The sequence below is a fragment of the Scophthalmus maximus genome, chromosome 3 (assembly GCF_022379125.1).
Source record: "Scophthalmus maximus strain ysfricsl-2021 chromosome 3, ASM2237912v1, whole genome shotgun sequence".
Taxonomy (NCBI): Eukaryota; Metazoa; Chordata; class Actinopteri; order Pleuronectiformes; family Scophthalmidae; genus Scophthalmus; species Scophthalmus maximus.
In genome coordinates, this window is record NC_061517.1 from 8192165 (window position 1) to 8206036 (window position 13872).

Below are 13872 nucleotides of genomic sequence, written 5' to 3' on the forward strand. Positions count from 1 at the left end.
CGGTTTCGTCCACGGAAGCGGACTCTGCTCGCGTCATCCACCTCTCTGCGATGACACCAAGGGGATAAAAAATAGCAAAATGTTATTTCACGGCACCATACATCGATTTCAGATTCCTCCCTTTTAAATCCACTATCCAACTCACCCATTATCGGACAGTTTGATCTAGACAGGTTTGTGCACTTTGCTTGAGAGGGACTTAGGCTTTGCTCCACCTTTCCACTCCTCACAGTGTGAATTCAGAGCTACAGTATTCGAGAAGAGGTTTAATTGTTGAGAAAGGTTTTTCTCGATCTGTATTCTCGGCGATGAAGGAAATTGACAGGCAGTTGTCACCCCTGATCCTTTGGATGAGTTTACATCACTTTCCCACTCATGGTTTTGTGAACTTTTTTTTAACTTGGCACTTTTTCGCTCCTCCTCAGTTCGTTTTTATCCAAAGACATTTCATGATAATTTTATTCTTGTATTCGAAAACCATGTGGCATTTCCAGTATATTTGTGAACCAAACAAATGAGTGCTGATGTTTACCATTCTTTAGCGGTAACAGAATCACAATTCAGTTTTCAGTCTTGGCGTTAACAGTCATGTCACAACCATGAGTATCGGTGTTTAACACAGCCGCTGTGTCTCTGAAGCACGAATACATTTCATTCATTACAGCTAACAGCTATGGGAAGTTATCGGGTGATTACCTCGATAACAAGATGAAATCCAGTCAGGGGTCTGCCTCACTGTTGGCACTGCGACACGCTGTGAAGACAGGGAAGAAGTCTGTAGGAATCCCTGCGCCCTCTTGTGTCCTGTGTTCTTGCGACGCAGGATGTGGCATGTTAGTGGGGTCATTTTATGTTAAGTGTTGTTTTCTTTTTTCGTTTTCCCTGCCATACTCCATTCCATGTTTATTACTGTGTTATTCTTTTTCTCCATACACATCAGGTATTTTTCCTGTTTATGTGCAGTTATTGGTCATGTATCATTGGCTGAGTGTGCCTAACAACGGCAAAAGTGCTCTGTTCGCCCTCAGACCTGTATATGCCTGTACATCCCATGTGCAACAACCACTGTACTGCTTTTGATGTGTCTCCTCCTCTGTGACTGTAACTGAGACTGGCTTTTTGCCAACATAGACCCTTAGGGGAAATCGACATCTTGTGTCACGAGTTCTCATATTTTATGAAGACAAAAATCTGGGGATGAAAATTTCCCCAGATCTTTCATCCCCTGATAGAAAGAAATATCCCGCAATCTTTTGGTAAAACTTTGTGGACGCTCATGGTGACCATTATTTATTTTTAAAAAAGAAAGCTTTTTTTCATTAAAAAAATCGAAATATCACTTGAATGAGCCTGCTATTTGTAAGGCGTTTTTTAAAACTTAACTCGCTGAAATTTTAATGCAGATTCAATTTTCAACCTGAGTGAAGATGTGACTTCACGGCTCAGTTAGCCACAGTGCCACCTGTCACCCACCACACTGCCGGACCCAATCCCCCCCCGCCCATATTTGGACTTTACTCCAAGCACAATCCATTGCACTGCCCCCTACGGGTCGGGTGGGCAGCCCAAACGTCTGTAGTCCATCCAGGAGTGCTGTCCATCTCTAATCTGTGGTATTGCATGTCTCGGGCAGGCAAGCGGGGGCGTCGCAGCAGTGCAGGATCACTAGACAGCAATATGGAAGTAAGTTTGAAGCAGCTGGTATCCAAGCTACTCTCTATGTGATGATGTGCACTGTGAAAACACACCATTTATTTTTGGTCTTACACCTTTGCTTCATAGACTCAGTTCATTTGTTTGGATCATTTAATTTTCTTCCTGGGATGCCTTATAACCTGCTTGCCTCAGTTAGTGTGCATGCATGGGTTGCCTGCCTCTGATCGTGCCCCCCCCCCCCCCCCCCCTTTTTTTTGGAAGCCGTAGAACTCCTGTTTCGGTCATATTATATGGCCGATATACACTTTATCTTCAAACAAGCATGACTCTACTAATCCCTCCTCTGATCCCCTCCCCTTGTTGCCTGTCTGTCTTTCATTCAATCACATCCGAGCAGTTTTCATCTGGTTCTTCTCCTCTGCGGCAGGGTGTTCACTCTGTGAGACACTAGGAAACAGTACATCTCTGCCCGTCCGAGTCCTTCCTTTTCTCTTTATCTACAACTTCTCTTAAATGCTGTTAAGGTCAGGGAGGAATGTGGCCTTCATAGTCAGAGGTCTTCTGATTGGTTTTAATAAAGACAAATAAAGATGTGGATTTCATTCATTCATCTTTCACTCATTCCATGTGTCCATGAGTTCACGTGTTTGGTTGAAGTCTGGGACCCTGAAAATCTCATTCTGCTTTCAAAGTCGTCGCATGGTCTTTCTCCAGTCTTAGAGGACGAATGTGCAAAAGGAAACACTTTTTTTAGGGAGAGTTGATTCCTGGATAGCGAGTAGTGTTGGACCAGATCATGGGGGAAAGTACAGGCCTGTTGTGAAGTCTGCACACAAGAGCGTAGTTCCTCCTGCCTTCTGATTTCTAGATGAATGCCCGTGTGTGGATGACGAGTTTGCCTGTCACGTCCTCTGCATGTGGAAACGATGCCTCCATTGGTTATAACATGTTGCATGTGTGACTCTTAGAGGGATTTGGCACACGGACTGCAATGAAGTTGAAATGTCTTTTTGTCTGCCCTTGTTAATGTTATTATTTATGATTTATATGTTAATTTACTCTTTCTTCAGATTTACTGTTTCAGGCCAGTTAGTTCCTTAATAAACAGAGCTATGTTGAATAAAGGCTCCCTCCACCATGAAGTGTTTGACCCAGCTGAAATATCCTTAGTGTTGCTGCTGCCTTTCATGAAAACATTTGCACAGTTTCCCATTTGCATGCTCTATAACATTTTGCTACTTGTTTATCTGAAATAAGAAAACTGTGAATCCATCCTGCTGGTGTCTTGCAGCAGTAGCTGAGTAGCGATCGGGCAGTAGCACTTGCACATTTGTGTGACGGACGTGCTGTTACCTTTCTTCCTTCCTGCAGGGGTCCATCATTAGCAGTCCACACACATGCCGGAGAGCCACTACGCCACGTGAGGGAGCGTCCCACAGCCAACCCCCCATCCCTAACTCAGCATCGACTTCCATCCTCGGGTCGCTTTTCGGCAGCAAGCGAGGCAAACCACCAGCCCAGGGCCACGCCCCTTACCCTCAAGCCGGTCAACCCACCCTCATATCCCACAAGCCCCACCCAACCAACCTCCACCACACAGCACAGGCACATGGAGTGCCGGCCCAACACCAAGGTCACCATCCCCAGTACTGCCAAGTCCCACAGAACCCGCCGCCTTACCACCACCACCACCACTTTTACCCTCCTCCCCACACGCAGCACCACCAGCACCCAGCCTATTCCTCACATGCGCACCAACACGCCCATCCACAGCACAGTCATTACGGCCAGCATTCCCATCACACCTCGCACCCCCAGCACGCCGCTCACCACCACAGTCAGCAAGCGGGTTCGGCACCTGGCGGACCCAAACCCAAACACAGTGGCATCAGCACCGTAGTGTGATGCTCGTAACACAGAGAGGAGAAGTGAGGAGGGAACTCGATGAAGGCGGGACAATTGCTTACACCAAAGGGACTGACAGCATAACTCTATGGCCTGTCCACTGTGTTTTACCGCTGCTGTGATGGAAACCAATCACACGCAGTCACCGTTTTCACCTCCAGGTCCAACTAATATGCAGGATGGAAATAGGACTCAAATCTTCCACTCGGGGCCTTTTCTAGTTTGCCTGATCAGGGGCTCGGCCCTATCAGGGTCTTGTGGGGGGGTTGGGTTCTTTACAGGAAGATGCTCTATATTTTCCACACACACACACACACACGCCCGGCTGTGACCGCTAGTCGCCTCCACACTGCTTCATTCCCTCAATAGCCTGTCTTACCTTGACACAGTCAGGAGGAAAGACGACCTGAGACTAGAAAATGGCTGACTGTTTTTCACAGCCTTTCGGAAGTCAACTTTCAAATCTTTGGTTTGCAGATACTACCCTTCATACGAATGCTATTTGTTGTCGCCTCCCGTAGAGCTCACATATATACTGAAGAACCTAGGTATAATCATTTCACACTAACTTAAATCACAGGACAGGTAAACAACTGGGTGAACCATCTGTCATAGTAGTTCTAGTGCTGTATTTAGTGTAGATGACAGCTGTATGTGTTGTCTCCTAGCTCTCATTAATAAATGTGCCAATAATTAATGCATAATCTATTTAGTCAAGACTACATGTACAGTATATTGTGCGTAAGGTAATTTGTAAGATTATACTTACAATTATTATTATCATTATTATTATCAGCAAAAATGAATTTTATCAGTATTATACTGACTCTGTGGTAACGGGATGTAGATCTGAAAAGGAGTGAACTTCCATTCAGTCCAGCCTTTAATCAATTCTGGAATTTTTTGTTGCCTTTCAAACGGATGAGAGCGAGCCCCTGGATGGCAGCTGTTGCATATGGGCATCATCGCGCTGTGCCGTCACAGCTGAGGCCTCAGAGCAGACTTCCTGTCAACTCTCACAAATGATGAACAGGACCAATTGGTTGTGTGAATCTCAGTTTACTTCTCACGCTGTGGCTGCTCAAACTGTAAAAAGTGAGCGAAGACCAAGAGTGAAAAGACGTTTTGAAGACACTCGAGGCTCAGTTCATGCCCAGTCGGTTGCCTTCAGCATATACAACAGCTGCTCTCTCGACTCTTAAAATCAAAAAACGGAAATACTTCTTCTTTTGCCTTGTTTAGTATTTTTTTTTATTCACCAATGAGGTTTTGGTGAGTGGATAAAATCAGTTCTTACATAGTGAAGTATTTTTTTCATCTTTTTTCTATCATGTGTGCAATATCTTTGTACTGATTTTGTACATCAAAAACAAGCAAGGTTTCCCTCCAATTTGTGTTTGTCAAGTTGCATCATTATTTATTTATTTTAGTTTTTGACCCCTGTCAGAGTCTTTCAGTAAATTAATGTGTGGCTGTCCTCGTGGTCTTATGAGAGGTACAGACTTGGAGTTCAGTGGAATGTCTAGTAGGTTTTTTTTCTTTTCTTTTGTTTTTTTGCATGTAATGTTATTGATGTGAGGCTATCCTCTGCACATTGTATAACAAATCAGTGTTACCATAGCAAGTTTAAGTGCAATCATGTTCAGAAAATGCAGACTTGTGGAAGTAAAGTCTGTTGTCTTGTTGTCCAGGAAAAGATTCAGGTGAAAAAAAAAACGTTTTTCATTTAAGAATATATATATAAATACTTACTTATACAATAAACAATGGAAAGAGGAATGTGTGTATATATTTTAATAAAAGAAACGCTTCTCTTTGGGCTAAACGAAAATATTTTGCTGGATAAGCACATATGAAAGAACACTTTCATTTTTTCAGGAAATGCAGTTATAATATACAAAATGCAAACTGAACAACAGAACTGGGTATATGTAAAGAATAACTTTCTACATTCTACAAATAAGAGTCTATTCTAGTGTGTAAATTAGTGACAGTAATCTGTTTGTCCCAGTATTCAGGTTGTAAATGTATTTTAACATTCACACAGAAAACCATTGCCATAAGTCAGACTTGGATCTGCTCATGTGAATTGACAAAGAGAGTTCGGATGGCAGATAAATCACATATGGGACAATAATGCGCAGATGAATGTGTCTTTCCATTGATTCCATATTTTTTTCTATAGATCATGGGACGATGTAAAACCTGAGGAATCAGTTTATTTCTGTGTGTGTTGTAGTGCTTCCAATGTCTACAGTCATTCTTTGTGAGAAAGTACCCCAACAATGCACTGCATGGATCTGATGCATCATGTGTCCTACTCACTGTGAGCTGATGGAGGAGGGGGGAATCAGCCTATAAATTTTGACTTTTGTTTTGAATGATTTGGAATTACTTGATGTTGATGTGTTCTTGTTGTTCCATGTTAGGCTGGTAGTTGTTGAAGCTCAGCATGCATTTCATCCACAAAGCCATTGTGTAAATAAACAAAGAACATTGCACTTCAGTTGCCGAGGGCTTTCATTGTGTAAATACGGGAGTTTGATGTGTATAAGGAACGACTGTGCGGTCGGAGGATGACGCTGTAAAAGGGACCAAGGCGGGGGATTGAAGGCACTGTACATAATGTGTATATGATCAGTACTCTATTCTGATATCTGCAGTCAAGATCAGGATGTATATACATCACCTCATAGATGGATGTGATGGGTGATTAATGAACATATCGATTGTCTCAGCCTCCAGCTGTCGTGAACAGACATTTGTTGTAGAAATAAAAAACAAAAAACAGACTGTTAGAAAGTTTGCTGCCATTTACATCCAGCTCTTTTCATACATGCAACCCCCACAAACACACACACACACACACACACACACACATACACACATACTGTACACACGGATAGACATGCACACATCCAGCTGCAAGCTGTTCAGTGTGGAGTGGGACCCTTTTTTTTTTTTAAAGGAAAAGACAAGAATGGCCTCATTTATACGTGCATTCTGTTGTACAGTGAGTAGTGAGTCAGTAAGACCCCAGTTATTGTAAAACTTCAACTGTGACAATGTTGAGAACGCAAAATAAACAAATATATGACTTATGGTACATGCGTTGTTGTTTTTCATTGCTCTGCAGTAAATTGTGCACAGAACTTTATCTCGCTGAGCTCTGAATCTCCCGTCACTGTGACTCGGAGGAAAATGGAACTAGATTTATTCATGTACAATGCATTTCACACAAAGTGGAATCTTCTGGGTGTCGTATCCTCCACTTCGCTGCTCCAACAACACTTTCTACTATAGTTCAGCAATTCCACCAGAGGGCATTATTCAAAATGAAAAGGAAAACCCTGTGCCTTCACACCACCTATGGGTGAAAAGAGTCTCTGCCACACTTCCTAACTGAAGATGAGTGTTTATACACTTAGCTTCTGCTTTTCAACCACTTCTCTGTATCTGTGGAAGCGTAGTATCTTTCTCACTGGAATCCAGCCTCCATATATGTCCATTCCGCTTTGGAGCTCAAAACAGAAGCATTTTCTTTTTGGCCTCAAGCTCATTCTTCACTTGGCATGCAAAATATCTCATATAGGTACATTTAAGCCCATGTGAAGCTGCACGTGCTCCCAGCTGTATTTTGCAGTAAAGTGCCCTCAGCACTGCAGTGGATGTCAGTAATAAACACTGAGTGGGAAAGGTTCAGAGAGCCTCCGCCACTGTTCTTAATAGATAAACTCTTATCTCCTCAAAGCAGATGGATTCTCTTCATGTCAAATGCGCCATAACTGTGCAGTGTTACTGGTGCAGTCCTCGGACTGACGCGGTTATGTATCGGAGTTCTAATAACACGTCAGTTACAAAACGGGGACACCTCGAGGTCAGGACAACTTTTTGGAAAATGCTCTTTTGCTCATAAGCAGCAATGGACAAGACCAGTGAATGCATAATGAGATTTCAAGGATGACTGACAGCACAAGAAGTGACGCCCGAGTTGGGTTGACTCTAAAAGGTTTGTTTTCTTTTGTAGATTTGACTTTCACTTCTTTCTCAGTTATTTAGCACACATTCTGAAAATGTACCATTTTTGTTTATTGCATAATGTTAATCTTAACCTAACACACAGCCTTTGTGTACAAGGTATTATTTCAAAGTGCAATATTTCAGCTCTCTCTGTGATGAATTGTAAGCATTCTGTGAAGCACCCACGCTGTTATGTAATAAGTTCCCATTATAATACAAACTGGAAGTTACAATGCAATACCATCAAAAAAGGGAATAACCTCTTCCTGATCTTGCAGGATGCTCCCTGGTTCCAGCTTAGCCGTCTTCCTCCTCTTGGCCACATCAAGTGCACATACTGTTGGTCAACCGGGCGTATGTTCATTCCGCCGGTCTGCTGGTCTGCAAGTGAACTGCAGCTCTTTACACCTCATGGAGCTGCCTCCTCTGCCCTCGGACACCACGGAGCTCCATGCGCAGGACAACCGGCTCACCTCGGTGTCTCCAGGCCTGTTCGACGGACTTGTCGGTCTGAAAAGGGTCTCGCTATCTGGGAACCCCTTCCACTGTGACTGCAGGATTCAATACCTGAGGAACTGGCTGCTAAAGAACAGAGCTATTGTTCTGAAGGAGCCCACTTGTGCCAGTCCAAGCTCTGTGGCTCAGAGAGCCATCACTGAACTCGCCGATGACCACTTCTCTTCCTGTGTCCTGGCGAGCTGCACCGGCGGGACCTACAACACTGTGGTGGGAGTGATGCTGTGCTGCCTCATCGCTCTGCTACTGTGGAGCTTGAGACTGGCCAAGTCTTCCACCATCACCCTGTACATAGACGACAGACATACAGGACTGGAGGCCGACTCTCTGCCCTCACTGAGGCCCACACACAGGAGGAGGCTGCACACGACTCTGTCAGAAGTCAGAGTGGACTTGAATTCTTTCAGTTGTGCAGAGACTCTAGAAAGGCCGCTCATCAACATGGAGTTACTGCCACAAGTTCTGGACATGTTGAACAAGAAGCACAATATAAAGATAAAGAATACCTGAGGGACGCTTGTCTACTACAGGAATTAGGTATTAAAAAAAACACTACAATTAAAACAAAAGGAAGCAGATGCAAGTAACAAGGCAGCACAATGGATTTATTTCAGTTTGGGTTTTTTTTAGCAGTAAAGTTATTTTACTGTTAAACCTCCAGAGCTCCGTCTTCTTACAGGTTATTTTTTTTTCCTAACAATGTAACCTGTTCTCTGGGAACATGTTTACTCATTTAGTCATGAGATCTAACTCTATATCAGTCTATGCATTAAATTTCTTCTCACAACTGATCTCAACCACTCAGACCTATGCACTTTTCAATTGTGCTCTTACAAAAAGACTGAGCGTTTGTTTGATTACATAGAGACAGTGTATATCTTGACAATTTCCCAACGGGTGTCAATCATTTCTGACTGGGGAAAAAAAAAAGGCACACAAACATTTTGCAAAGGTTGTGTGACTGTTCCCTTATATTTCCTTACGTTAAAATATTTACAATGAGTGAATTATTACAAATGTGGGGCAGTAAAAGTGTTTGATTTACATTTTCCTTGTATCTAAATAAACGTTTAATTAGCTTTTAATACTGGAATTACATTTTTCTACATAACAACAAACATGTTTTATGGCAGGAAGAAATGGAAGAAACATTAAACAAAGATGAGAGTCTCTGATTTGTGCAGATATTGGTCGAGGCTCTCACGACTGGACAAAATGCGGTGACAGAACTATCGGAGGACAATATTGCACATCAAACATTTGTTATTACAGTACAAGTTTTTCTGTTGAATTCATGCATAGATTTCCCAGGATAAGTGGATAAAAATGCAATGACAAAAAGTCATATAGAATAAAGGTCAAATGTTATCTGAATATGCTTCTTAAAAACATTGGCAAATTCTTGTAATAAATATAGGATGATTTCAGGATTTGTAATAATCTAAAACATTACTATCATCTAAAAAAAGATACTTAGTAGGGTAAAATAAGGCAATTCTTACACATTGCAGGTATTTAGAGACTAGCACATAAACAATTAAAAAGGGCAGTTGACAGTAACTGATTTATGATTCATCTTTTTTAAGGTTGGTCTCAGTGTTGAATGTTTAGAGGATGACACATACTTTGTCGATGCCGTGTCAGGTGGTCAAACCATGTCCACAGTGTTAGGCTCCTACACATTTATGCGTTAAACGATATACCCAGTTTAATGCTCCACCCCTCCTCTACTACCTGTTCATGAAAACATGAAGCGCGTTAGGTCAAACTCTACTGAGGCACAAACTTCTCCAGCTCAAAGATCAGATCAACAGCTTCGGCCACGTCCTGCACAATTTGGCCGGGCTCCACCAGCGCAGGGTCGAATCTGAAGTCCCGGTGCCCGTGGAACACCGTCTCTTTGATGCAGTGGTTTGCATCCGGGGGCACCTCCGCGTTGGGGTTGTAGACCCCCGTGCAGACGAGGACAGACTTACAGGACGTTGCGGAGGGCAGCGCCAGCTCGCTCTCCCACAGGTTGTCGACGTCCTCCTCCTGGGGCACGGCAGTGGTGGATCCCGTGGCGGCCACCATCTTAGCGACGGCTTTGGGGTTCTTTCTAGCAACTCTCTCCTCCAGGAAGCGGTTGTATAGATTGGCGCCATAGATGTCAGTCATAAGGTTATCCCTGAGAATGCAGATGAAGTGCCATGACACAGTATCTCGGTGCAGTATGCACAGAGGTAGTCAGGATATTAATGTGTACAAAAAAGTTTATATTTTTTGATGCTCTATGCCACACTGCTATGAATGAAGGGACAATTAAAGCAATGACATAGTGCCGGCACACCGACACAGAACAGCTGCAGCAGCACAACTGCGGCATTTGTGATTTTATAAAATCTGAAAGGGACTTTGTGATATGTTCACTGTCACGCTTACAGTCAGCTGGAAAGGGAAGAGCTCCATTTTTCTACATATATTTTCAAATATCCTCTTTTCATTACTTACACTGTCATTAAAATGCATCAAAAGTGTTTCCCATATGCCGTTAACTATTTTTGCAAGACTGGGAGGAAACTTGGTGTCTTACCCTATAGCATAAAGTGAAGTGATGGGGAGTTTCCATTGCCGCTGCATGGCCTGGCTTCTGATGAGGTATTCTGCAAAATGGTAGGTCAGCTCACTGGGTTTTCCCATGAGCGCCTCGTACTTCAGGTCTTTACCTGTGATCTTCTTATAAATGTTCTCCAGGCACACGAGAAAGGTCCCATGGCCAAACCTGTGACAAAATGAGAAAGAAGACAGTGTGGTATCAGTATACTTCCAAGACTGTGCTCTCGTTGCTCGAGTTGATAAATTATATTATTTTATATGTTCTGTGTCTGCACTTATTTCTAATGGTTACCGTGGAGAATTTGCCTCAGCCATCCACATGAGGTCCATGTTGCAGGCGAGCACGGTGAGGTGAGGCATCTTATGTGTTTGATGAACACTGCTGAGGTTACCGTTAGTCAACAACACATCAATGATCAGCTGCAGGTTGGTCTCCCATCGAATTGGCTCCCCGAACAGAACCAGAGCTGTGTGACAGGAAACAAAAGTTTAATCGCCGGACAAATAAATAAAACAAATGGTGAGTAGCCAAGACACAGACGGATATAAAAGCTTTGAGATAAAATAAGAGGTTCATACCTTCAACCTTAGGAGGGTTGATAACAGGGTTGGACTGAAAATGAAAGAGGAGAAACTCAACATGTGCTGCTGAATGTGACTCTACAGTGTCATTTCTAAACAAGGTTTCAGTATCTCACCGGCAGTTTGGGTCTCCTGTTGTGATCCACCATGTCCAGCAACGGGTACGATTCCCTCAGCATATCAATACTGACGACATTCTGAAAGCCCAAACTAGAAGAGAAACAGAGAGTTTTATTCACTTTCAATGAATCATGCAGAGAATGGAAACGTAACTAATTCCAGGATTCAAGTATATACTTTTTAGCAATTTCCAGGACGGGTCCTTGTCCTGACACCAGCACACACTTATCATGGAACTTCTTGAACATCCTCAGAGGACTGTGCGACATGATGACTTGATCTTGTGCGATCTGCAAAAAGATCAAGTGTTAATAGCAGAGGTGACCAGATTAATCCTAAAAAGGACTAAAGATTTTATTAAAAATCTGAAAATCCTCTCTAGTGAAGAACTCACAGGTACTCCCAGGATGTGAGAGAGTTGGTCTGCTTTTGTTTGTCGGAGGCAATTTCCTGCATTCGTGACAAATACGACCGGCACCACAAACTGTCCCTGAGAGTCGACCAACTTCTCAAACGCCTTCTTTGCAGCGGGGATCGGCATCCTCCCCCGGACAAGTACGCCATCAATATCGAACAACAGCCCAAATTTTGGCTGTGGCTGGAGAAGGGAAGCAGATTGTCAGCCAGCAAAGAAGATAACACAGAACATTTTCTTTTTCCTTTTAGGATTCTCTAAATAACGAATGGGCCTTAAAGTGGCTGATAATGAAAGAGGAGCTTATGGGAGAATTTGTGACCATGCACACTATGAAATCATTCATTTTTACAGGAATCCAAATGATCATTTGTCACATTATATTGTTTAAGCTTACTTAATACTATGCATGGTGTTGCAAAGTCTTTTTCTAATAACATGTATGACCGTGGTGTCTTTATTATATCTGCAACGCACAGGGCGGCCACAGAGAATCCATAGTGGGGGTCCTATGGTGACACAGGAGTACATAGGGGTAGTTGGTTGCGACAAATAATCATAAATAAAAAAGGAGAAGATATTGTTTTGTCTCTTTTCAATCTCTAATTTTCCTGTTGCTGGGGAAACTGTGGAGCCTGTGAGCGCTTGTTTTTCTCATGGGGAGAAAATACAGGAGCGAGCTTCCTCCCCTGTTGTTCCATCCCTGACAACAACATCCTCATCTGACGAGGTTGCATGCAACCCAGGCAACGTCGACATGGTACACTGGTTCACAGAATTGAAAAAAAAAAGTATATATATATATATATATATATATATATATATATATATATATATATATATATATATATATATATATACAGATCCAACAGATCCAACTGTACCTTGCTATTAGACCGAGTTCCGCAAAACCCGCACCGGGGACCGACCGTCCCGGCTTCTCGTCTGGCTTGACGGTTGCTCAGGGTGAACAAGCCCCGGTACAGCGACGGGAGTCCCCTCATCTCCTTGGTCAGCGACGGGTTCACGACTTAAACAAAATAAAATAATAATAATAATAATAATAATAACAATAGCACAAAGACGCGGCACGAGCCGGCTCGCTCCGGCCGCTCCGGCTTTTTTTTTTTCTTTCTCTTTTTTTTCCCGATGTTTTCTCGCCTATTATTTGACTGGGCGACACCCGATGACGACACGAGGAGGAGGAGGAGGGTCTCCGCTGCGTCTCCCCGTCGGAAGGAGCCGTTGCTGCATCTGCACCCACCGACACCCCCGCTGCCATTTTAGACTCCGCGGTGGAGCCGCTCCCCCGGGCTGACCCCGTCTGTAAACCGCGCGAGCCCCGCGGCGGATCAAAGCGCTTCAGTCGCGGATCAAAGCGACGATGCGCCGCGGAAACAAAAGGGATCTCGTTTCCGGTCACCGCGGCTTCCCGGGGGCGGAAGTCCCACGGATGACTCCACAACATGGGCACTTGATGCACCCTCACTTTTAGCTCTCCATTTTACTCCTCGGCTCTATCTTTAGGACACTAAACTAGTTCGGTCCGCCCGCGTGTCCTGGATGATGTGCCTCGAGGGGGGCGGGGGCTAAATGTGCTGCAAGAAACCTGGAGGAATTTGACATCCCGACCCTTTCTGTTGAGACGCAGCAGAATCAGGCTTCTACTCTGAGCCAACATTCTGTAGATGACAGCACCCCGCCCCCCTTACAGAGCCCCTGCATAGAAACCTGGCTGCAGAGAGAATTAACAGCCGCACATTTCCGAACAATGTGTCTGAATTGGAGGGATGTGGTTCTGCAGATGTCCAGCCAAGGCACCGCAACAGAGCAGGACCACCAGACTGTGTTTTCTGGAACACAGTCCACTTAATTTACTGTTAACCTTCAGTTCAGATTAGCTTGGTTTTCTGATTATTATACACAGGGTTCCTCTGAAGGCTCTGACGATTTATCATACAGGCACACGTGTTGAGTAAACTGCAGCTCAGACTAGACGTCTTTTAAAACTTGGACCGGTCTTCGAGAAGCAGAGACACCTGTTCAGGAAAGACATGTTAAAA

General features: G+C 43.7%; 3 protein-coding genes across 11 annotated transcripts in view; 2 read left to right on the forward strand and 1 right to left on the reverse strand.

Annotated features, from left to right (window-relative positions):
• LOC118316914 (IQ motif and SEC7 domain-containing protein 1-like) overlaps positions 1-6667 on the forward strand; it is a 78000-nt gene extending 71333 nt beyond the window's left edge. For 8 of the 9 annotated variants that reach the window (XM_035645196.2, XM_047331041.1, XM_047331042.1 and 5 more), the window contains 2 exons: positions 1634-1683; positions 3028-6667. In XM_035645196.2, coding sequence (XP_035501089.2) covers positions 1634-1683; positions 3028-3561 — 584 coding nt within the window. In that variant the 3' untranslated portion in view covers positions 3562-6667. The remainder of the gene's footprint in view (positions 1-1633; positions 1684-3027) is intronic. The other variant, XM_047331047.1, reaches the window with a different exon arrangement.
• Positions 6668-7331: 664 nt separating this feature from the next.
• Positions 7332-9182, forward strand: gp9 (glycoprotein IX (platelet)). The gene is made up of 2 exons (XM_035645232.2): positions 7332-7570; positions 7860-9182. Exon 2 carries the CDS (start codon positions 7861-7863, stop codon positions 8605-8607), a length of 747 nt encoding a protein of 248 aa, XP_035501125.1. The 5' UTR covers positions 7332-7570; position 7860; the 3' UTR covers positions 8608-9182.
• On the reverse strand, positions 8682-13784 carry LOC118316926 (haloacid dehalogenase-like hydrolase domain-containing 5). Its single transcript, XM_035645224.2, has 9 exons — positions 12971-13784; positions 12694-12839; positions 11789-11992; positions 11572-11684; positions 11391-11484; positions 11272-11305; positions 10985-11159; positions 10670-10858; positions 8682-10264 (listed from the first exon to the last, which is right to left on the reverse strand). The coding sequence occupies exons 1-9, from the start codon at positions 13275-13277 to the stop codon at positions 9868-9870; spliced, it is 1659 nt and encodes a 552-aa protein (XP_035501117.1). The 5' UTR covers positions 13278-13784; the 3' UTR covers positions 8682-9867.
• Positions 13785-13872: the final 88 nt, after the last annotated feature.